The 21,885-nt window shown below is 45.8% G+C and overlaps 2 protein-coding genes across 4 annotated transcripts; one reads left to right on the top strand and one right to left on the bottom strand.

Moving 5' to 3' along the window:
* Positions 1-1,628: 1,628 nt before the first annotated feature.
* Positions 1,629-8,653, bottom strand: LOC143842960 (uncharacterized). Its single transcript, XM_077348339.1, has 3 exons — positions 8,511-8,653; positions 4,470-5,805; positions 1,629-1,694 (listed from the first exon to the last, which is right to left on the bottom strand). The coding sequence occupies exon 2, from the start codon at positions 5,643-5,645 to the stop codon at positions 4,497-4,499; it is 1,149 nt and encodes a 382-aa protein (XP_077204454.1). The 5' UTR covers positions 5,646-5,805; positions 8,511-8,653; the 3' UTR covers positions 1,629-1,694; positions 4,470-4,496.
* ZNF639 (zinc finger protein 639) lies at positions 7,857-20,951 on the top strand. 3 transcript variants are annotated; one of them, XM_077348336.1, is made up of 8 exons: positions 7,857-8,002; positions 12,574-12,639; positions 13,516-13,543; positions 15,062-15,130; positions 16,013-16,120; positions 16,387-16,473; positions 18,036-18,167; positions 19,033-20,951. In XM_077348336.1, exons 4-8 carry the CDS (start codon positions 15,073-15,075, stop codon positions 20,181-20,183), a joined length of 1,536 nt encoding a protein of 511 aa, XP_077204451.1. In that variant the 5' UTR covers positions 7,857-8,002; positions 12,574-12,639; positions 13,516-13,543; positions 15,062-15,072; the 3' UTR covers positions 20,184-20,951. The 3 variants fall into 3 exon arrangements, with proteins under 3 accessions (XP_077204451.1, XP_077204453.1, XP_077204452.1); XM_077348337.1 differs by lacking the exon at positions 7,857-8,002 and adding an exon at positions 8,083-8,241; XM_077348338.1 differs by lacking the exon at positions 16,387-16,473.
* Positions 20,952-21,885: the final 934 nt, after the last annotated feature.

The following is a 21,885-nucleotide window of genomic DNA, read 5'->3' as shown; positions in this document are numbered from 1 at the left end:
AAAGTAGACTGTTATTTCAATGCCCTCCCGGAAACCTTCTCGTGATGACATTGCCCGCTAACTCATCTCTTAACGCCAGGCCTCTCAAATATCTTGGCGAAAGTAGAGATGACCAACAAAGCCAGAGGAGGAAAATGGAATTCTGCAGGGGCAAATATCAGCGTGTCCAGATCTTTCAAAGCGAAAGGCGTTGCAAGTTTTGCCTGTGCTCTTTCCACACTCTGAGCTGGACATGCACTGGTCCTGTCTAACAGTTGTCAGGTCTAAACTGCTAGGGATGGCTTGAGCAAAAATATATTCCTCAAGCTGATTTTTGTTCCTGGTTATGTTCAAATGTGGACCTTAGCGATCGCAGGCGGGGAGCTGCCCTGGTGCAGTCAGAGATTAAAGATGGCTCCTTGTCTTTGAGTTCCCACCAAAGGGGAAGGCTCTACGGCATTCTTTTCACTGCTGAACGTGTGTCGTGTCCAATGTACTCTTGGGGTGACTCAGTCTTTTTTATATACACAGCCACCTGATTGCCGTACTGTCATGCCGCCCCATCAGTGTCATGTCATCAATCAAAGGGACTCCCTCTTCTTAGGGGTCTCTTGGTATTTTTCTATACTGACTCCTTCTTCATACCCCTCCCTGTCTTTTAGATTCTTACTTTGCTTGGTACATGGTTTATAGCTGTTATCTCTCGAGAGGGTCAGTATAGTGTCTGAAGGGGAGTAAAACGTCCTTGGGAAATGTTCAGCAAACAGGTGTCGAACCCTGAGTTGCTTTCACTTTGGGAAACGAAAGGGTTTACCTGTGGGAACAACTTTTGGTGCAAAAAACACTTGAGTGAAGGGGGGGGGGTTGGCTAAAGCCTATGTGTATCTCAGCTCTACAATGGTATTTTGTCTTAAGCAATGATTACCTGTTGTGTGATCATATGCCCTCTCCTTATAGACTTTCTACTAAAGACTGCCCGTCATTTTCTGGGTCTCTCTGGAAGCATCACTGGGCTGTGACACCTACATGAACTTACCTCTTTTTCATTGTTACTGGGGAGGGGAGGGATTGATGTTAAAATCTTTCTAAAGAACTTGGAAGTTACTGGAGCTTAGCAATCATTGGGATGTGGGATTTTTCGTGTTTAAATGGAGGAATACACTTTTGTAGCTGGTCGTACAATGCAATCTACAGGATGGTACAAAATGGCACTGGGGTGAGAACAACTGAATTGTATATTGTACTGTTTCAGGTGTTAGGATATTGGCTGTTGAGGCTAACATTAGCAGGAGAGCTCTCTCCTTACCCTACTCTGCAGTAGGGTAGGAAGAGAAGGCTTTACGCTTGAGAAAAAAGCTGTTTCGAACCCTTGGGACAGAATGACATTTATCAGATGACTAAACTGATATTTACTACTAGACTATAGCTCTTCTCTTTTGATCCGGAAATGTCAGTCATACATCTAAAAATTTATTTTGCCGTAGAGGATGGCCTTATAAAAAGAAAAAAGAACCCTGAAATGTCAGCAACTTATCCAATCATCTTGTTGCCCGGGCTAAGTTTCTCCATTGCTTGGGGATGCTCAGGTAACTAGGTATTTACATGTCTGGTGTAAATAATGCCAAAATTCAAAGGCGCACACACAAAAGTGGAGGGAATAATCTGAATTTTAAATGATGTTCCAGTGATGAATGAGATCTTGAGTGTTACTGGAGCTGTAAAGAAAAGCAAGGTAATATTTAAAGCAGGGCAATTATTGATTCACTTTACAACAGCAAATCTATGGCAGCAGGAAAGCTATTGCCACTCTATAGTAACACCAACCTCTGCTGAACTTTTACATGTATGTTGCGACTGGGTCCAAAGATGGTTGCCAACTCAAAGTTTTGACTGCCAACTCTAGCCTGGAAAATTACTGGAGTTTTGGAGACAATGCTCATGGAAGTTGCTCAGCAGGGCTGTGAAATCATGGAGTCCAGCCTCCAAAGCTTCCATTTCTCTCCAGGAACTGATCTCTGAAGACTGGAAACCAGCTGTAATCTCCACCTGAAGGTTGACCACCACACCTTCCACTGACAGAAGAATGGGTTGCAAGATGTTGGTAGAAAACTCCTTCCATCAAAGAACAATTCATCTGTCAACAGAAGGATACCCTTGGATCCAACCCCATAGGGTCTGTGTATTGCTAAATATTTATTTGGAGTCAAGTGGATAGAAGGTGTTCAGATCACTAGAAACAATTGCCAGGGAAGAGAAGAGGGTGGTGGCAACCATCATAGAAGAGGGAGTTGAGACTGGCAATGGGACGAGTGGATAATGATAAGCCAAGGGGCTCAAGGGGTCTTGAGATAAGGGGCCAAAGGAGCAAGAGAAGCAGCCTGAGAAACAGAGAAGGAGAAACTGTCTCAAGTATATCTTGACTGGGAATGGAAAAGAAGATGGGAACTGTTAGACTTGAATAGAGCGAAGGAAACATCCAGCATTTAGAAGAGGTGGTTTAAACATTCCTGCTGCAACTGCACATGGTTTGAAAAATTGCTTCTATATGGATGAGATCAACAGAATAGTCAAGTGGCCAATGAAATGTCATGCTCAAACCACATGGGTTTTTCCTGGAAGGAATTACTTCTGAATTTGGTCACTCTTTTAATTTAGCAGGTACTTCATAGCTTTCATATTCAAGAGACTCCAAAATTTACTATATCTTAACACCTTTGTATCTATATTACCATATTTCTGAAGAGATTATTTTAGGAATGGAGAGGATGATGTATGCCTGTGGAGGATGCTGAATCCAGTTATCACACTCACCTCATGGGGTCACTGCAAAATTATTTAGATATGCATAACCTGCTTTCTTTCTTCATGCTTCTCCTTCCTCTATTTTCTCCTTACAACAAGCTAATGAGAGTGACTGCTCCAAGGTCATTCACTGAGCTTCTAGGACTCAACACAGATTAGAAACCAGGGCTTCCTGGATGCTACACTGATGCTCTAACAGCAGACAACAAATATTTGTCATGAATGCATTCCCCATTTCGCATCAGCTCATCTTTACCATGCCCAATAACGTCTTAAATTTAGACTGCCTTTAATTCATCACCAGAGTCCATAGATTTCTGCTGTGTGAGCCTACAGGACAAACCATGCAACCCTAAGAACACTTTCCTGTTTAGGAGAGTTATTTAAACTGCTCATCAGTTAATCTCTGGTTTAAACCCTAAGTGACCCACAAACTCAGCAGCTTTGTGCAAGGCACCCACGGTCTTTGCGGTATTGTTCTATACGCTAGATTTTATGCTATTTTAACTATTTATGTTGTAAACCACCCTGAGACCTATTGGGAGAGGGGCGGTCTAAAAATTAAATAATAATAATAAATAATAATATGGAAGGATGCTTAAGGTCCTGTAGATATTAGGGTCACACAAAATGTTTATGTAGGACCAGGACTGACATTTATCTGTCAAGGCTGCTACTCAGCATGAGAACACACAAGCTGCCAGCACCCCAGCGCACCTCAGCTTCTGCTGTTAGGTGATCCGAGGGTGGGACCTGGGGAAGGCAGAGTTGAGGGAGGGAGTGTGGCAGGGATATTAATGGCATAGAGTCCACCCTTCCGAGTTTCCATTTTCACCAAAGGAACTGAGCTCTGTAGTCTGGAGATAAGCTGTGATGCTGGGACAACTTGAAGTCCCACCTGGAGGTTGGCTAGCCTATATGTTATAGACCGTGCAGTCAGAGAAGAACATTTTTGGTAACTGTTTTGCAGCAATCCAGTGTTCTCTGTAACTGCTTTGATAAAAGTACTCTCTCCCCCATAGATGGGTGGGTAAAAGGGAGAAAAAGCGTAATCTCCTTATGGAAAGCCCTCAAATATTCTCACAGAGACTGCCTAATGTACTGTCTAACCATGCTCTACAGGAGCCAAGTCTTGTTTTTTGTGGTGTGACTGACAGGTGGAGTGACTTTTGTACCTCTGGCCAAGAGTTTTCCTAATATCCAGGCATTGTACAGGGTTTTTCAAACATTTCACCATATGGAACTGGGAGGACTATGTGAACTGCCCTTCCTTTCACTCACCATATGGTGATTTGAAGGTGTAAGTAGCATCTATATGCATGCAATTGTACCCTTTTGGGGAGCTCTCTCCACCACCAGGACCCCTGGTTTCCCAAGATTTTTGATTGCAAAGAACCCACCACGCACCACCACCACCACGCACACAAGTGAACTTGTATACAGTAATATACATGTAGGCTCTCTTTAGACTTTCATGTCAATGGAGAAAGAGCCACATAAGGTGAAAGAAGTTTCCTTAGGCTATAAGTCTTAGGGGAGAGGCAGGACACCGGAAATCAAAGGTTAAGGGACAGGAAAGCAAAAATCATGTCTGAAAAGCGCTTATGTTCTTTTGCTTCTCTTCCAACACATTCCCCTTCCCACTGTTTCTACTAGCTCACGTTGTTCCGTCATTCGCTTAAGCTTACCTGATGTGATCACAGAATGGTGCCCATTCAGAACTTCAGAGCTGCTCGTATGGCCTGGCAGGCTGCTCTCTTGACCTCTAAGGCCCTCTCAGGCTGGCCCGACTGATAGACAGCTACCTGAACCTGAACTTCTGGCTCAGTCCCATCTTGGTCTAAGAGTAAGTCCGAGCAGAAGAACCCATCCAGCAGGCACCGCAGCCACCGCCTTGCCCGGGCCTCTTGTTCCGGGTCCAGGCTCGGGTCTGGATCCATCTGTACGATCACCCCAACCAGGGCTACTGGGGTGTAGTAGATACAGTTCTTCAGCTTGTGCAGCATTTCGGCCAGGTGATCCAGTTGGTCCCAAGACTTTAAGAAAGGGGCTCTGCACAGGAAGAAGATGAGCTGGGAATAGATTCTTTCCTGTTGCCTGGAACAGCCATTTTCATGAGCTGGCTGGGGCCTCTCGGGCCTTTGGCTGTTTGCTTGATCACAGCAGATGACCGAACTGGTCACGTGGAAGGCCGGTATAGGGAACCTGGCAAAGACTTCTTGTCGGAACTCCTCCACCACTGCCTGGCTTTGCAGTTCCCCAAGCAAGTGTACATTGCCCCCCATCATAAACTGAAGGGTCACAAACTCCAGCTCCAGCTTTTCCTCATGAGGCAGGTCAGAGCTGGACACCACTGCCAACAGGTCTCTGACTAATTTGAGGCCCGCTTCTTGGCCTTCGCTGTCCTGGTCGGGCAGCCGCCTGTGAGTTCTCCCAACTTGCTCTGTAATCTCCTCCCAGGATCTTCCAACCTGTCTCAGGATCTTCTTCTGGGTCCCTGAAGTCCACCCTTTGAAGACATTTGGGCTTGCTACGAGGTGCTCAGGGTTCCTGGTCAAGGCTTCTGCAGCCTGCTCTAGAACAGCTTCTTGTGCTCCTTGAGCTTGCTCTTTGATCTTTGGCCTGGCTCCTCCAGCCACTCCCACGACCAACTCAGGATCCCTTCCTATTTCCACTGGGATTTCCTGTTGAAATGCTCCATCTGCAGCTTCTTCTTGTGGCCTTTCTGCCTTCTCTATGATATACTCCTGATCTCTTTCCTCCAGCTCTGTGACATGTTCCCAAAGTGTTCCATTCAGCTCCTGGATGTTCTCCTCAGCATCCATCTCTGGGACTTCCTCTTGGATTCCTCCCTCTTGCTCCATTGCCCTTAAGCCCTTTCTCCCCCCTGAGCATTTCCCCTGATCCTCCTCTGAGTGACTTCTGGTTGCCTAGCCCTGTAGGGTCCCTTGTGTCACAATATGCATTGATTTGACTCACTCAAGACCTGTTGACTTGGACTCTGGGGGACCTTGCATGTGGGTCCTGTTTGTAAACAGAAGACATTTATCAAGTCAAATAGAGCAGGGATAGTCAACCTGTGGTCCTCCAGATGTGCAAACTTAAATGGACTCCGGGGAATGTTAGAGGACAGGAAGGCCTGGAGGATCATTGTCCATGGGGTCGCGATGGATCGGACACGACTTCGCACATAACAACAATAAAGTCCATGAACATATGGAGGACCACAGGTTGACTACCCCTGAAATAGAGCATCTATATGAAAAACGACAGCACGCTCTTGGTCACATTTTATAGAAAAGCAGTATGGTCTCCAATGCCTGCATCTATTGATGCTTCACAATAATCTTTGCATGCATTTACCCGTGTTGTGGTCTGTTGCAGTGACATGCCCTCTACTTCAATATTTGGATTTGCTCTGCCTGAACATCTTTTTGTTTAATATTTGGGATGGACTTGCTAACTTGTTCTGAGGGAGACAAGATGTACTCTGTCATAAAATCATAGAGTTGGAAGTGATATCCATGGTCATCTAGTCCAACCCCTGCAGAATGCAAGAAACTCACAACTTCCTGCTCACCACAATGACCCCAATTCCATGCTCTGCTGAGCCCCCCGGAAGGAAGGAAGGAAGGAAGGAAGGAAGGAAGGAAGGAAGGAAGGAAGGAAGGAAGGAAGGAAGGAAGGAAGGAAGGAAGGAAGGAAGGAAGGAAGGAAGGAAGGAAGGAAGGAAGGAAGGAAGGAAGGAAGGAAGGAAGGAAGGAAGGAAGGGGAACCTTAGAAAAAGGAACCTTAGCCAGTCTGGCCTGGAAGAAATTTGCCTTCTGATCTTAAAGCGGCAATCGGCATTTCTGATCTGAAGAACTAGGGCCACAACTTAGGATGGGCTTTCTGTGATCCACCTTGCTTTCCCTGCAGTCATAGGGCAGCTGTGGGGACCTAACTTACCCAAGTGCCTCACTCTTGATCTGATTCAGATTGGGATCACATAACCAGGGGACGAGGGGCTTCAGTCTCCCCACCCTGCCAAAATTGCTCTGGGTCGTATTATTTGGCATGCAAATACCATTTGGGGCAAGCAGTTAGCAAGTCTGCAACATATCAAGATCCTGTTCACATGTTCTTGCCTATGTTTCTTTGGTTCAGTCATGTCTTTGGACCTTGGTGGAGTAAATTTCCACAGATCTCTCTCTCTTAATATCTCTTGTGTGTTGACCTTGGCAGGTTGAGGAATGTATACTGTCAAGTAAAGCTTTCAGAGTTTTTGTGTGACAACGCAGCTTGGAAAAAGTTTGTACCTGGTGCGTATTTTGGGCGCCAAGAATAGGACTGGGGGAAGGTATGCTAGCTCTGACACAACACATACTTCGGTCTTCACCCCAACCCTGCAAGTGGCTGAATTCTCCTGTTTGGCAATTCTCATTGAAGATGTAGGAAGTCTACAGTTGCCAGTCTCCAGGTGTAGCCTTGAGATCCCCAAGAATCACAACTGGCCTCTAGATGATAAGAGATCAGCTCTCCTAAAAGAAATGGCTGCTCAGAAGGGTGGACTAAACATCCGGAAGAAGCTCCTGACAGTCAAAGCGGTTCTTCAGTGGAACAGGCTTCCTCGGGAGGTGGTGGGTTCTCCATCTTTGGAAATGTTTAAGCAGAGGCTGGATAGCCATCTGACAGAAATGCTGATTTTATGAACCGAGGCAGATGGTGAGTGGGTGGGCAGGAAGGGATGTGCCAGTGTTTTGTCTCTTGTGGCCCTTCCTTGAACACCCAGGGAACTGCTCCTTGTTGCTGTGGGACAGTAGGTGAATTTCTCCAAGGCCAGGCTAGATTCTGGAGGTTTTTGGTGGAGGGATCCCTTTTGCCTGAAATTGGGCCCACCCTGGTTGGGTGGGCAGGTAGCTGCGAGTGACCTGCATTCTGCAGGGGGTTGGACGACATGACCCTGGAGGTCCCTTGTTAGGCTCTGCAGGATCTCCCCCCCCCCTCTCCTTCCCATCCCCCTCGCGCGCCCTTTCCGGGCCTCCTTCCCCCCCTCAGCCGCCCAACGGTTTCGCCTCGCGCCGCCGCTTCTCCCCAACGGTCGGCAGGGGGCGCGCGGGGCTGCTCGTGCGCGGCCTGGGCGGGGAAAGGCGGCGTGGGTCGGGCCGTCCCTCCGCCTGCGGCCTGGCGCGTTCGGGCGGCGTGTGAGGCGGCGCGGCGGGGCCTGCCGGGGCCGCTCCAGGTGAGCCCCGCGGCCAAGCGGGACGGGAAAGCGGCCTGGCGGAGGGGAGCAGGCGGCGGCGGCATTGGGGTCCCTTTTCGGGCCTGGAGCTTTCAATCCCCCCCCTCCAATCCCCATCCATGGCCTCTCCATCTCCGCGGGAGGAGTCCCAGCCTGCAGCGGGGTCGGAAGGGCCGCAGCCTGCCCCTGGGGCCGGGCAGGGCTGAGAAGAGAGCGGGCGGGCGGCATCGCGCTGACTGGTGGGGGCTCCTGAGATGGGCGCTCTCTCCCGCCCCGGCTTCGGAAATGGGGGGATTTCGCTTGCCGTTCCTTGGGGGGGGTCTTTTTTTGGGGGGGGGCTGCAGAGGGGGAGCGTGCCCGCCCCAAATCCCCCTCGTGGGGTTTTGTCTTGGCCGGCATCTTCCTCGCCTGGCCCGCCCTTGTTCCAAGGACCTCCCCTCTCCCTCCTTTCTACGCCTCTATGTTGGGTTTTTTTTTGTCATTTTTTAAAAAATTTTAAAAAAATTACCTGCTGTATAAAAAACGAATCGCCATTCATCCTAAGGGCGCTTTGAAGGCCGGCGCATCTGCCCCTTTTCTCCTCCTCCTATCCCCCGTTCTATTGTTTTGCTGGTCTGACTTGCTCTTTCAGTAGGAGGAGCCCTTTTCCTTGCCCTACACGTGGTCTTGTGGGGGGCTTCTGGTGATGGCGTGGGAAGGGAACCTTTGGGATTGCAGCGCCTCTCCAGACGACGGAGATCCGTCCCCCTGGAGAAAATGGACGCCTTGGAGCATGGACTCCACATTGTCGCCTCCTGAGGTCTCTGCCTTTCGCAGGTTCTATTCCCAGACATTTCCCAATCTGGAGCTGGCAAACTCTCACTCCTCAGTGCCCTGCTAGTGGCCAGAGGGGGACACGGCAGCCCTATCTGTTGATGAAGAAAGAAATGTGTGACCCAGACTTCTGGGTGTTGTGGTTTTTGTTTGTTTGTTTGTTTTTAAATGGATGGGAGAAGATCTCTCCCCTCCTATAGCATCTGGCATGCATCTGCTACAGCAGGGGTAGTCAACCTGTGGTCCTCCCATGGGAATTGTAGTCCATGAACATCTGGAGGACCACAGGTTGACTACCCCTGTGCTACACAATAAGGTGGCAGCTCCTGAGATGGTCTGCAACAGTGAAGATTGGCAGGAGTGAGGTTTTTTTTTAATGATTTTTTAATTAAAAGAAAACACACATCTTTGCAAGCACGAAGGTATATCAGTAAAGGGTACTTCTTTCTCTCTGTGTGCACATAAGAGAGATTATAAAGTCAATAACTTGGACATAGTCTATCTTACATGTGTGTGTGTGTAAAGTGTTGTCAAGCTGCAGCCAACTTATGGCAACCCCACAGGGTTTTCAGGGTGAGAGATGAACAAAAGACAGTTTTCTGTTGCCTGCCTCTGTTTAATGACCCCGGACTTCCTTTGTGGTCTCCCCATCCAAGTACAAACCATGGACGACCCTGCTTGGCGTTCAAGAACTGGCAAGACTGGGCTAGCCTGGACCATCCAGGTCAGGATATGTACCATTCCAAACGGTACAGGTTGCCATGCCATCTTAATTTGGCTACATGCTAGAGGGGGAACATATCTTGTATTAACATGGCCTGTATTAAAAAAGGAATTCCCATAGGGTCTCAGAAATTAAATGACTTTACAGAATTCCCTGGACAATTCAGATCCCCTCCACTATGGGAAAGGGTTTCTACTGGGAAGGATGTTCAACTGAAGTAACCAACTGCACCTCCCTGAAGGAAGGAACCTCCAGGATGGGTAAGGTGGTCAGATCTTAGTTGGCAAGCCGGCTTGTACAGGGAGAAGATCTCTTTCAGATCTATAGGTCCCATGAAGGTTGATGGGGACCGAACTGACAGTAACTGACCAGGAGGACGATCTTGGTGGTAGATAGTTCACTGAAGATGTCGACTGACTATACAACTGCAATTTAAAAGGCAAATGCTGTGCTGAGGATTCCTAGGAAAGGGACTGAAAACAAATCAGCCAGTATCATAATGCCCCTCTAGAAATCTATGGTGTGGCTTTATTTGGAATAATGTGCACAGTTCTGGTATTAGAGTATTGGAAAGGGGCAACTAAAATGACCATGGGGATGGAACACTTTCCCTCTGAAGAAAGGTTAAAGTGGTTAGGGCTCTTTAGCTTGGGGAATCTTCGACTGAGGGGGTGACATAGTAGAGGTTTGCAAAATTATGCATGGAATAGAGAAGGTAGGGGGGAAAGCACTTTTCTCCCTTTCTCACAGTACAAGAATTCTTGGGAACTCAAAGAAATTGATGAGTGGTAGGCTTGGAACAGATAAAAGGAACTACTTCTTCCCCCAAAGAGTAATTAAGATGTGGAATTCACATGAACACAGGTCCATGAGTGGCTATAAGACACAAGGTGTAAATGGAACACTTCTGTTTGGGGGCAGTGATGCTTTCTATTCTTGGTGCTTGGGAAGGCCATGGTGAGAGGGCTTCTGGTGTTCTGGCCCTGCTGGTGGACCTCCGGATGGCACCTGGGCTTTGGCCATTGTGTGATGCAGTGTTGGACTGAATGGGCCATTGGCCTGATTCAACATGGCTTCTCTTCTGTTCTTAACATCGTGTGTTTGTTTATTAGTTACATTTATAGTCCACTTTCCTCATTATTTTATTTATATATAAAATCTGAAATTCTCAAGCTCTGTGGAAAACTGTGCATGTGAAGGACTGCAGAGGACAGTTCTATAATTCTCCCTGTGGGCTCATGCCTGAACTTGGTGACCTGTCGAGCTTTGAGAAACGCTCCTTCACCCATTTCCAGGCAACCAGCCAACCTGGAGAATGGTTGCATCAGGAAGGATGCACAAAGTGCCTTAGAATATATCGCATCCTTTCAAGGGAATTGCCTTGGGCTGGCTCCAATAATTTTCGAGCGCCCCAGAGGTTATGCTCAGACAAAAATACCTGCCAGAAACTGTTTGTTACCCAGATGTCAGTCATTTGAGCAGGAATGGTGTGCAGTATAATTTGGGTTAACAAGAGCATGGGAAAGAGCCCTATATCCCAAAGCAGCCTAAGGACGCATTGACATTTCCCTTAGTGTAGATACTTCTCAAGCTAATATATTCCCTCTCCTGGGACATCCTCTGCTGACCATGAAAAGCTGTTCAGGCTGCCCTCTTCCTTCTCACGCATGTTGATAGCTCAAGTTCTGATTATTGCCAGCCTTGTTGCTTGATGGGAAATGGTGCACACTGAAGCACACATGGGAATTGTGGGGTTGTGCTGAATTTCCCTGCAATTACAGCTACCTAGACTTAATCTTCCTGGGATTGCCATCTTCTGTTACAGAGCTCAGAAAGTAGCTGATGGTAGAGCAGTGCAGAAATTTTGAAATAGGTATTATTCCAGATCAACGGTATTCCTGCACAGGTGAATAGTGATATTTGGAAATATTTCCCTCACCAGGAATGCTAAGTTAAAACATAGAAACTGGCTCCGAAGTTGTGTGAATTATTTTATAAGGCATGTATTGAGTGTCTTTGCCTTAATATTTCAAACAAGATAATGAATAAGCTTTTTCTTGTGTGGGAGTTAATAACAGTTTTGGATAATTTTATAATAATTAATGTATACAACTCTCAAAGCACTTCTCATATTCTGTTCCAATTTCAACATAATTTTAATTACATGATAGTGTCCTCTATCAAATGAGTCTGAATCTGACTTACCTAATTCCACATAGTGAGTGAGAGGCAATAATAAAATGTCTTTCTAATACCCATCTGTTTTCTACAAGAGCCCCTTATTTTGACCCTCCTGGCCCTTTTAACAGAATATTTGTGTTTTGCTGCAGTTCATTTCCCCCCAATGAGTCCCAATGATTCCTTCAATTATTTTGCAAAGCTTCTGATTATTTTCTACCTTTTGGCTCGTAGCGGTGTTGGTTAGACTCCAGAGAAACTCATTTTGTTTGATAACTGTCTTTTAATAGAGCGTACCTAAAGGCCATGCACATTCTGTCAATGTATGCCTGTGCTACTCTTGACGCAATCTGGTATCTGACATCTACATCTCAAGCTCAGTTTTTATTTCATGGCAAGCACATCCGAGCATCTGACTCATGAAACCATATGTCGGAATAAATGCTATTAGCCTCTAAGGTGCCATGGACACCTGTTTATTGTCCTAGTTATTGCAGTTGCCGAATAAAGTGTGAGTGATGTGCATGTTGTACTTGTTCAGTGGTTTTGGAGTTGAGCTAGTGGGTGTTTACTTGTCACAGGTTCTCCACGTGGCTACTGGTCAGTAAGCATCTCTATATCTGCCAGAAACTTCAGAATTCATTAATGAGTAATTTATTGCACATATCTGATTCTGTGAAGGCAGAGGGGTGGCAGGTGACAGTGGATGAGCGTTTGGGATGTGAGTGTCCTGCATAGTGCAGGGGGTTGGACTAGATGACCCATGAGATCCCTTCCAACTCTATGATTCTGTGATTCTATCTATAAAGATTTGTGTGGTCTTTTCTACTGCCACTTTTACTTTTTCATCTTGCAGGTGCTTCTACTGTAGTTAACAAGCCTGAGGATCTTTCTTCTCTTTCTGTCCGGAAGAGTGCATTTGGTAAGTGGGCAGGCCCCAGTGTTGCTGGTTTTTTGTGCTTCAGTTTCATGGGTACTAACATACTTTTCCCGTCTGCCATTAATACACAGGCATTAGGTTTTTAGTGTGTTTCCTTGTTTTTCTATTTAATTACAAAAACATTTGTATGTACAGGAAGGCTGCACTGTCAAATCTCATTGGAGAGCTGCAGCACTCTACAACTCAAATGTCCTAAATAGATTTTGAAAGGGCAGCAGCATCGCAGTGAAAAGAACTAAAGTAATAAAAGGCAGAAGTACCAAAACCTTGCAAGCGTATTTAGCCATCAAAGGCTCAGGTAAATCATACAGGAGTCATCTGGTGCCTAAAAGGTGATAATAGTTGAGGCCAGCCCCACCTTTAACAGCAAGGGAACCTTGAGAAGGGATGTTTTCAGCTAACAGGTAGGTTCTTGTGAGAACAGCTCTGTTCTTAATCTGTCTGAGAAAACATGGAGAACTGCCTCCTTAGTGACAGGTTTGCATCGTATTCTTAAAACAAAGATGATGCAAGAATAGTAAGATGTTTCAAAGAAGGTAAATTTTAAAATGCACCCATCTGGAAACTCAACCTCCAAATGACAGCTGAAACAAAAAGTTTGGGGTTGCTTAGGTTTAGGCAAACTTATGAAAAGATGTTCTTCAACAGTGGAGCAGCTAACGAGGTCCAGTAGTACTTAGAGTATTATGGGATTGGGGATGGGGTTGAAGCTTTTGAGAGTCACAGCTCCCATCATGGTCGGGCTTGGAACTCACAATGAAATGTGATGCTCACCCTAACGTAACATTTCTGAATGATCCCATAAGAACATAACAAACTGAAAGGTCATGTTATTTTGTTTTCTTTTCTCTCTTTCAGAGCCAGATCTGTAAAGAACCCCTGAAAGGTATCTTGATGAGCAAAACCAATTTTTTTCCCCAGTGTACTTTTTGCCTCATGCACATTCCTTCATGGCTGCCGTATGCTGAGCCACTATTGATTCTCTGAGGGCACAAGGTTAAAAATGTTAATCGGATTAATAATCATTCCCTCTTCCCAAAGAATGCCGGAAGATATAGTTTTTTGAGGGAGGCTATAAATCATTTGAGGGCAAAAGAAGAAGGGGACGACAGAGAATGAGGTGGCTGGAAGGAGTCACTGAAGCAGTCGGTGCGAGCTTAAATGGACTCTGGGGAATGGTAGAGGACAGGAAGGTCTGGAGGATTGTTGTCCATGGGGTCGTGATGGGTTGGACATGACTTCGCACCTAACAACAACAACAAGAGCTTTTATCAGTTTGGATTGCTGATATGCCCTGTGAAATATTGCATTTTGCAGTACTTTTCAAATGGCCTTGTTGGTGGTAATTGTGAGCCTGCCAGATAAGGTCCTGTCCTGCTAGCACAGGTGGGATGGACAACCTGTGGAGGGAAGGATGAGCCTTTTGTGCATAATACTAGAAAATTGGCAGGTGGGAACCAATCAAAGACTAAAATTATTCTAGATTATCTTTTGACCCTGATGGGGAACACTGGCACGGGAGGGAATCCAACTGAGTATTTCTTGGGCTTTGGTAACAATCACACAAAGTGAAAGCTATTTTTAAATACAATTGAGAATCTGGGGAATGTTTTGATTGGGCAGGAGAAGTTCTGTCACTTGGCCCACATAAGGCCCAGTTTTAGTAGAAATATGAATGTTTGGCCTTTGATCAAGTATTTTATTATTTTCATTGGTTTAACTCATCAGCGCCCCAGGCCTTTGGCATACGGATGTAATAAAGTCACAGGCTATTAAGTGATGTGAAATGAAATGGAAAACATTTGAGAAATGAATAACAGCAGTCTAGCTCCTACACCTTCTCAGTAGATAGATTGTTTGTTTGCTGTGGCCCTGGAAGACCAGAGCGGCAGGTGATCCAAAGTCATAAAGCCATCCCTCCACATAGAATGGCTTTAGAGAGCCAGCTTGGAGTAGTGGTTAGGAGTGCAGATTTCTGATCTGGCAAGCCAGGTTTGATTCCCTGCTCCCGCACATGCAGCCAGCTGGGTGACCTTGGGCTCACCACGGCACTGATAAAGCTGTTCTGACTGAGCAGGAATATCAGGGTTCTCTCAGCCTCACTTCCCTCACAGGGTATCTGTTGTGGGGAGAGGAAATGGAAGGTGATTGTAAGCCGCTTCGAGACAACTTTAGGTGGAGAAAAACGGCATATAAGAACCAACTCTTCTTTATTTGAAGGTTGATGTGTCCTTTCACAGTCCTGCATCTTGCTAGTGGTTTTATTGGGTTGCTTCCTACTGTTGAGTGGGATCAAATTGCTTTTTATTGCGTGGAACCACATAGGTCTCTTTTCTGAGTGGCAATATCAGTCATTAACAGGGAGCTTTCACATGACACTTGTGGGCTGCTTTTTCTGTCCTAGACTGAAACAAAATGAACGAGCATCCAAAGAAGAGGAAAAGGAAGACTCTTCATCCTTCACGCTATTCAGGTAAATTTGGTGACCCTTGAATGTTGGATCTTGACTCCTTTTTCTTGGCAGGCAAAGCAAAAAGAAGGAGACTTTAGGGGTGTTGAGGGCTGCAAGTGGAGTTTAGCTTTTGCCCTCTTCTCCTTGACGGCTAAAAGTAATCTCAGGGCTCTCTCAGCCTCACCTCCCTCACAGGGTGCCTGTTGTGGGGAGAGGAAAGGGAAGGCGACTGTAAGCCACTTTGAGACTCCTTTGGGTAGAGAGAAGCGGCATCTAAGAACCAACTCTTCTTCTCCTTCAGTAATCTCAGGGCTCTCTCAGCCTCACCTCCCTCACAGGGAATGTAAGCTGCTTTGAGACTCCTTCGGGTAGAGAAAAGCGGCAGATAAGAACCAACTCTTCTAAATGGGTGGTATGAGGCATGGATACACACTAATGGTTGTACATGGTCCAAGCTTGGGCATAATGCCTTTTCCTTTCGCCAACAGCCGAATGGTAACAGATAACCCACATCACGGAACGAGGGACATTGTGCGGACAGCTCTTTCCAGCCATCCAGGGCGGTTGAGGGAGGGAGGTTGTGTTAGCATAACTGCCATAAGGTGGGAACTGATAGAGAGAAAATGGAAAGAAGTTATACCCTTTCCTATGATATATATTCTTCCTCATATCTCATAAATATATTTATATACACACCTGATCCCACACGTGTTACACTGTTTATGATTTCAGTGAATTAGGAAAAACAGAATTAACAGTGTTACCTGTGGCCTTCGAAAACGTGAATCACTGTTTACATTCTAAAAATTGTTTCAGATGATGTTGGCCATCAACAAAAGTAGCAGAAGTTCTGTTTATTTGCATGTGATTTTTTCCTCTTTTCCCCTCCCTGTGCTTTTCTAGATTCTTCAGGTTTACCGAAATACATAGACAACAGTGGCATATTTTCCGACCACTGCTACAGTGTTTGTTCTATGAAGCAGCTAGACGTGAAAGTTTCTGATAATCGAGGTAAGGTTGCATTTTGTTGTAATTTTCATAAGTAGGTGGGTGGGGTAAAGTTGTATGTTTCTTTTTTCTCTTTTTCTCTTTAATTCATACAGTAACTCTGTACAATTTTCCAGATCTTCCTATCTTCATAGAAAATATGGGGTATTCTAGACCATAAATAAATTGTGCCTTCCTCGCAGGAGAGAGAAGGCAGAAGCCATTTCTTCTTGCAATTTCATGCCTTTTTTATCTTAGACTTCTAGTTTTATATTAAATTATTTCTGTAGGCATGAGAAGACAAGTGTCACTGGAAAAGACCATAATGCTAGGAAAAGTTGAAGGCAGTAGGAAAAGACGAAGACTCAAAATGAGAGGTATTGACTCAATAAAGGAAGCCATGGCCCTCAGTTTGCAACACCTTATCCAGGCTGTTAATGATAGGACGTTTGAGAGGTTTCATAGGGTTGCCATATATTGGAAATAACGTGGACGTGTGTAACACACACAGGCACACCTTACGTTTCAGTTCTGCAGTAAGATAATGGGAAGAAATCTTTAAAACTGTTGGTGTCCCTGATGTAGATGAGTTGTTATGTTTGGAAGTATTTTTGAAATCATTTCTCCTGTTGGAGTTCTCCTGCCACAAGTGCTTTGGGGTGAGGGCCGGGAGTTACTGCAGATTCCCATGTTGTACCCATTATTATCCCTGGGTGTTCCTCAACCTGGAGGGAGCCGTATTCTGTGAGCAGAACTCCCCTTAGGGATCATAGGATCCTCCCGTGTTTTCTGATTTAATGAAATTAGTAGCCATGCATTCAAAATGGAAGCCAAGATTATATTTGCAGAAATTACTATGGAATTCTTTTAATAATGGCATTTAAAGATACCTTGGTTAAATATTGTCAGAGTGTGTGTGTGTGTGTGTGTGTGCGCGCGTGTGCAGTCAGTAAGTGACCACATACCTGGGGAAGAAGAAATACTTAACAAACAGAATGCATACTGGTTTTGTAGGAAACTATAGCTCTCGCAAAATAATTTTTCTGTTAATAAGAGAGGATTGTATGCAAACCCCCCTTTGACCTTCCCATTACAGTTAAAAAGCCAGGGTCATTCTGTGGGATTAAGTACTTGGCCTCGATATTGTGTGGGCAACAGCACTCAAGAGTATCTATGCTGTTGTTTTGAAATAACTGTCATCTTGAAATCGATCTACCTTAGGCATATGAGTTGCCATATCAGTAACGTACCTTCACTCTATTTCTGGCAGTTTCTGGTACTTTAGTTCTTCATTCTCCGCAAATACAAAAAAAGTATTTAAAACACTTCCATTAAAGTGCAGTATGAATTGCTAGATTTAACTTCTATTACAGCTGCATTTCAAATACTGTAATGATTGCTAGTATGTAGGGTCCGTGCCAAAAACAAATCGCTAGACAATTTTAGCATGTAAGGCTATGATAAATATGACATGAATTTCGTGTTTAGGGGTCTTTTGTTCTTGAGTTGCCCTCAAAGGCCATTGAATTGGGCATAGCGGAAATTTCATATTGGCCCTTTGTTATTTGCAGCAAAGCCAATACTGTTTATTTTGTATGTGTGTATGTGTTTTGTTTGGGGGGAGAAAGTGTGTAAGCTCTTTTATAAACCTGCTTTGAGTTACTGCGTGTGTAAGTAAAAACTGGGGAAATTATTTTCTGCTTTTATCCTGCATTACTTTAATCATCGCTAGAGCACTATAGATGTCATATGACAGCTACTGTGTTGCTTTCAGGGCTGGGGAGCAGTGGAGAGGCATTCCTTTAATAATACTAATAACTTTTGCCATCCTGAGCTTCCCCAAAGCCCCAAAGTTTGAATTGATGTGATACGAAAGGTTCTTGCACAATGTTACGACTTGGATTTGGGTGAGAACACCAAACATCCCTTTTCTCCACAGGTAGATTTCATACTGCAGTACACAGCACAGACACCGATGACGATGGCAGCCCAGTGCATGCTGGGACATCTCAGTGGAGTGGGGCCCATTCTAATGTCATGGGGCCACACTTCATGGACACTAAAAAGAAAGGTAAATGAAAGACTGCCAGTGCCAAGCTTGCACACGTCCGGGCACTGATTTTGTTTTCTGGAGAGAAACTTAAATGCATAAGGAAATGATGGTTGAAAGAGGGGTCAGTTAGAACGGGTAGTCAACCTGTGGTCCTCCAGATGTCCATGGACTACAATTCCCATGAGCCCCTGCCAGCATTTGCTGGCAGGGGCTCATGGGAATTGTAGTCCATGAACATCTGGAGGACCACAGGTTGACTACCCCTGAGTTAGAACATCCCTCAGTTAAAACCCTCCGTGTGTTGGTCAGAAGTCAATGGGACTTCCTGCCAGGTAGGAATGCATAGGATTGCTTAGTGATCTAAGGAAAATAGGCTATGCATTTGAGGATTGCTTCCGACACTGAATACCTACCATGTACCTATCTTTAGAATCCCTGTCCCCTTCAACTCGACCTGTGAGCCGGGACTTTATTGCCCTGTGGAGTTTAGGAGGCTGAGCAATTTCCTAACTCCAGTGAAATGTGAACCAAACACTATATCTAGAGCTAACATATTGTCTAACATACTTGTTTTATTTTATTTTATTTATTTGGATTTTTATACCACCCTTCCCTACGGCTCTGGGTGGTTGACATAGGACGTTGTACACAATTATAACAATCTGTCAGGTAACAATCTTAACATAACAACACATAACAACAACACTGACGTGTGCCTGGGGAGATCAAATTGTTCAGTCCTGGAAGGGGCGTCTGGGGGGGGGGGCAGCAGATGTTTAATCAATAATGAAATAGTCCCAGAGGGGTGGCAGGGGGTGGAGCAGAAATCATGCCAAGCGGCATCTTTTTCTTATTTGGATCTTGCCTCTTTCCTGTCTCCTAGATAAACCAGCCAATAATGGCTTTTATAAGGACACTTGTGATTCGCCGATCTTCAGCGACACCTTAACCGAAGAAGAAAAACCTCTGGATATCCAGACTGTGGAGATTTCCACGACAGAAGTCCAGGCTGTGGAGGTTCACGACATAGAAACTCAGACGATTTCCCCCGAAAAGCTGGAGGCAGAGGACACTGAGGAAATCCCCATGGAAAGCTGCAAGGCCCTGGGCAAGAACCCCCCCCTGAACGTCACCCTCCAGCCCAAATGGCCCTTGCTGCGGGCCAACAGCAGCGGCCTGTACAAGTGCGAGCTCTGCACGTTCAACAGCAAGTACTTCTCCGATTTAAAGCAGCACATCGTCCTCAAGCACAAGACGTGCGTGGAGGGCAACATCTGTCGGGTGTGCAAGGAGAGCTTCGCCTCGAAAAAGGTGCTCATCGAACACTTAAAGATCCACGAGGAGGACCCCTACATCTGCAAGTACTGTGACTACAAGACGGTGATGTTTGAGAACCTGAGCCAGCACATAGCGGACACGCACTTCAGCGACCACCTGTATTGGTGTGAGCAGTGTGACGTCCAGTTCTCCTCCAGCAGCGAGCTGTACCTCCACTTCCAGGAGCACAGCTGCGACGAGCAGTACCTGTGCCAGTTCTGCGAGCACGAAACCAGCGACCCGGAGGACCTGCACAGCCACGTGGTGAACGAGCACGCGGGCCGGCTGATCGAGCTCAGCGACAGCTACCACAGCCGCCAGCCGCCGGGCCAGTACAGCCTGGTCAACAAGATCAGCTTCGACAAGTGCAAGAACTTCTTTGTGTGCCAGGTGTGCGGCTTCCGCAGCAGGCTGCACACCAACGTCAACCGGCACATGGCGATCGAGCACACCAAAATATTCCCCCACGTCTGCGACGACTGCGGGAAGGGCTTCTCGGGCATGCTGGAATACTGCAAGCACTTGAACACCCACGTTTCCGAAGGGATCTATTTGTGCCAGTACTGTGAATATTCCACAGGGCAGATCGGAGACCTCAAGATTCACTTGGACTTCAGGCATTCCGCTGAGCTGCCTCACAAGTGCACCGATTGCTTAATGAGGTTTGGCAGCGAGAAAGACCTCTTGAGTCACCTGCCGATGCACGAAAGTGCTTGATTGGCATTTGTTTGTCTTTTTTTCCCCAGGAGTCCAGAAGATTAGAATTGAAATGTAATCTCCCCGCGCCATCTTAAGACCAAATCACAAAAGCGTTTCTCTTCTCCACCCTCCTCCAAACCCCCCCCCCTCGTCTCATTGGAAGAGGATCGTGGTAGACATAGCCGCAGTGGTGATGTGGCCCTGACCACAATGGAACCCTCTACATCAGGGGTAGTCAACGTGTGGTCCTCCAGATGTTCATGGACTACAATTCCCATGAGCCCCTGCCAGCGTTTGCTGGCAGGGGCTCATGGGAATTGTAGTCCATGAACATCTGGAGGACCACACGTTGACTACCCCTGCTCTACATTGTTCTGGATCAGGCAGGCAGTGGTATTGCAGGGGGGTGGTGTGGTTCCCAGCAAGTCAGATATAACTTCAGTCTCATGACACATACAAACAGAACACATGGACAGGTTGTCACTTAACGTCTCTGTGCTTACAGATAATTCATAAGGCGTTCAACAAACTTCTAATAACTGAAGTGCAATAAATAATTGCCTCTCTGTGCTCCGGGTTTGCTGGCTTCAGTGATTGGTGAGCTCAGCAGAAGACAAGGACGTCCACGTAGCCGACTGTCCAGTCTTGGGGTGGGCGGGCGGATTGTGCGTGTCACTGAATTGTTCGTTGTGTAATAGTAGCATGTATCATTGGCGTGTTAAGGCACAAATAGGATAAAGTGCTTTTGTACTTATGGAGGGAAATAAATATCCCGATGAACTTGTATATCGCCGTGTTCGTTTTCGTTTCGGGGGGCAAAAGGAGCTTTGATCCTTACACGCTTAAACCCTGGAAAGGTTGGATACACACTTTTCTTGGATGCTTTAGGATGCTTTGGGCTGATCCTGCGTTGAGCAGGGGGTTGGACTAGATGGCCTGTATGGCCCCTTCCAACTCTATGATTCTATAAAATGCTGGCTTTTAAGGTGCTATTGGGCTTGAATCAAGCTGCCTTCCCATCAGTCTGATTATGCACACACTATCCAACAAATTAGTTGTCTTTTTTTCTGGTACATTTTTAATGGAGTAGAACTGAATACTCAGGTATTACACTACTTCAAGGGCTATTGTGCAAAGGACGCAGGGTTTAAACCTTGAAATATATTCAGAATCTGCCATTTCAGGTTTTATGGGAAAATTTTCAAGAGTATGAAATGGATGTTTGGATTTCGGTGAAGTAGAATCTGCCCATCTTGATATTTGTGTTTGGTGGGGGTGGCTGATCGTCAGTCCCAGGAAAGTCCCAGTTTTCGAGTTTCAATTAGATGGAAGAAAGTTGGTGGAATACTAAGTACTGTGGCTGGAGAACTGAAGCAAAGGTTCATCAGCCTTGTGTGGCTATCAGGAAATCTGGAAACCAGCTTCTGTGCAAGCTTGGCCTTCGACACGTTCCCATTCCTTTATTTCTATAATGCCTCCATCCCTTCCAGGGATTGTCATAGCTGCAAGGATGGATCCACCTGAGGTGCATTTTGGCTCCTTACTCCAGTAGAGGCCCCTTCACTGTGGACATTTAATATTTTATCTGTGACTAAATTTGCATAGACTATTTGAAAGATATGGACAAAAGCTATGTTGCTTGGATTGCAAAGCCTGAAGCAGGTTAGGTTTAGTAACACGAGGCAAGGTGAAAAACTAAGATTGGAGACCAAACGTTTTT

The sequence above is a fragment of the Paroedura picta genome, chromosome 8, assembly GCF_049243985.1.
Source record: "Paroedura picta isolate Pp20150507F chromosome 8, Ppicta_v3.0, whole genome shotgun sequence".
Taxonomy (NCBI): Eukaryota; Metazoa; Chordata; class Lepidosauria; order Squamata; family Gekkonidae; genus Paroedura; species Paroedura picta.
The sequence above is the reverse complement of the archived record's forward strand: the minus strand, read 5'-3'. Positions and strand labels throughout refer to the sequence as shown.

Bases quoted from the DNA above. Each gene is read 5' to 3' on its own strand.
- ZNF639 (XM_077348336.1), top strand. From the start codon at position 15,073: ATGAACGAGCATCCAAAGAAGAGGAAAAGGAAGACTCTTCATCCTTCA. The intron at 15,131-16,012 runs GTAAATTTGGTG...GTGCTTTTCTAG, and splicing joins TCATCCTTCACGCTATTCAG to ATTCTTCAGGTTTACCGAAA. The intron at 18,168-19,032 runs GTAAATGAAAGA...CCTGTCTCCTAG, and splicing joins CATGGACACTAAAAAGAAAG to ATAAACCAGCCAATAATGGC.
- LOC143842960 (XM_077348339.1), bottom strand. From the start codon at position 5,645: ATGGAGCAAGAGGGAGGAATCCAAGAGGAAGTCCCAGAGATGGATGCT.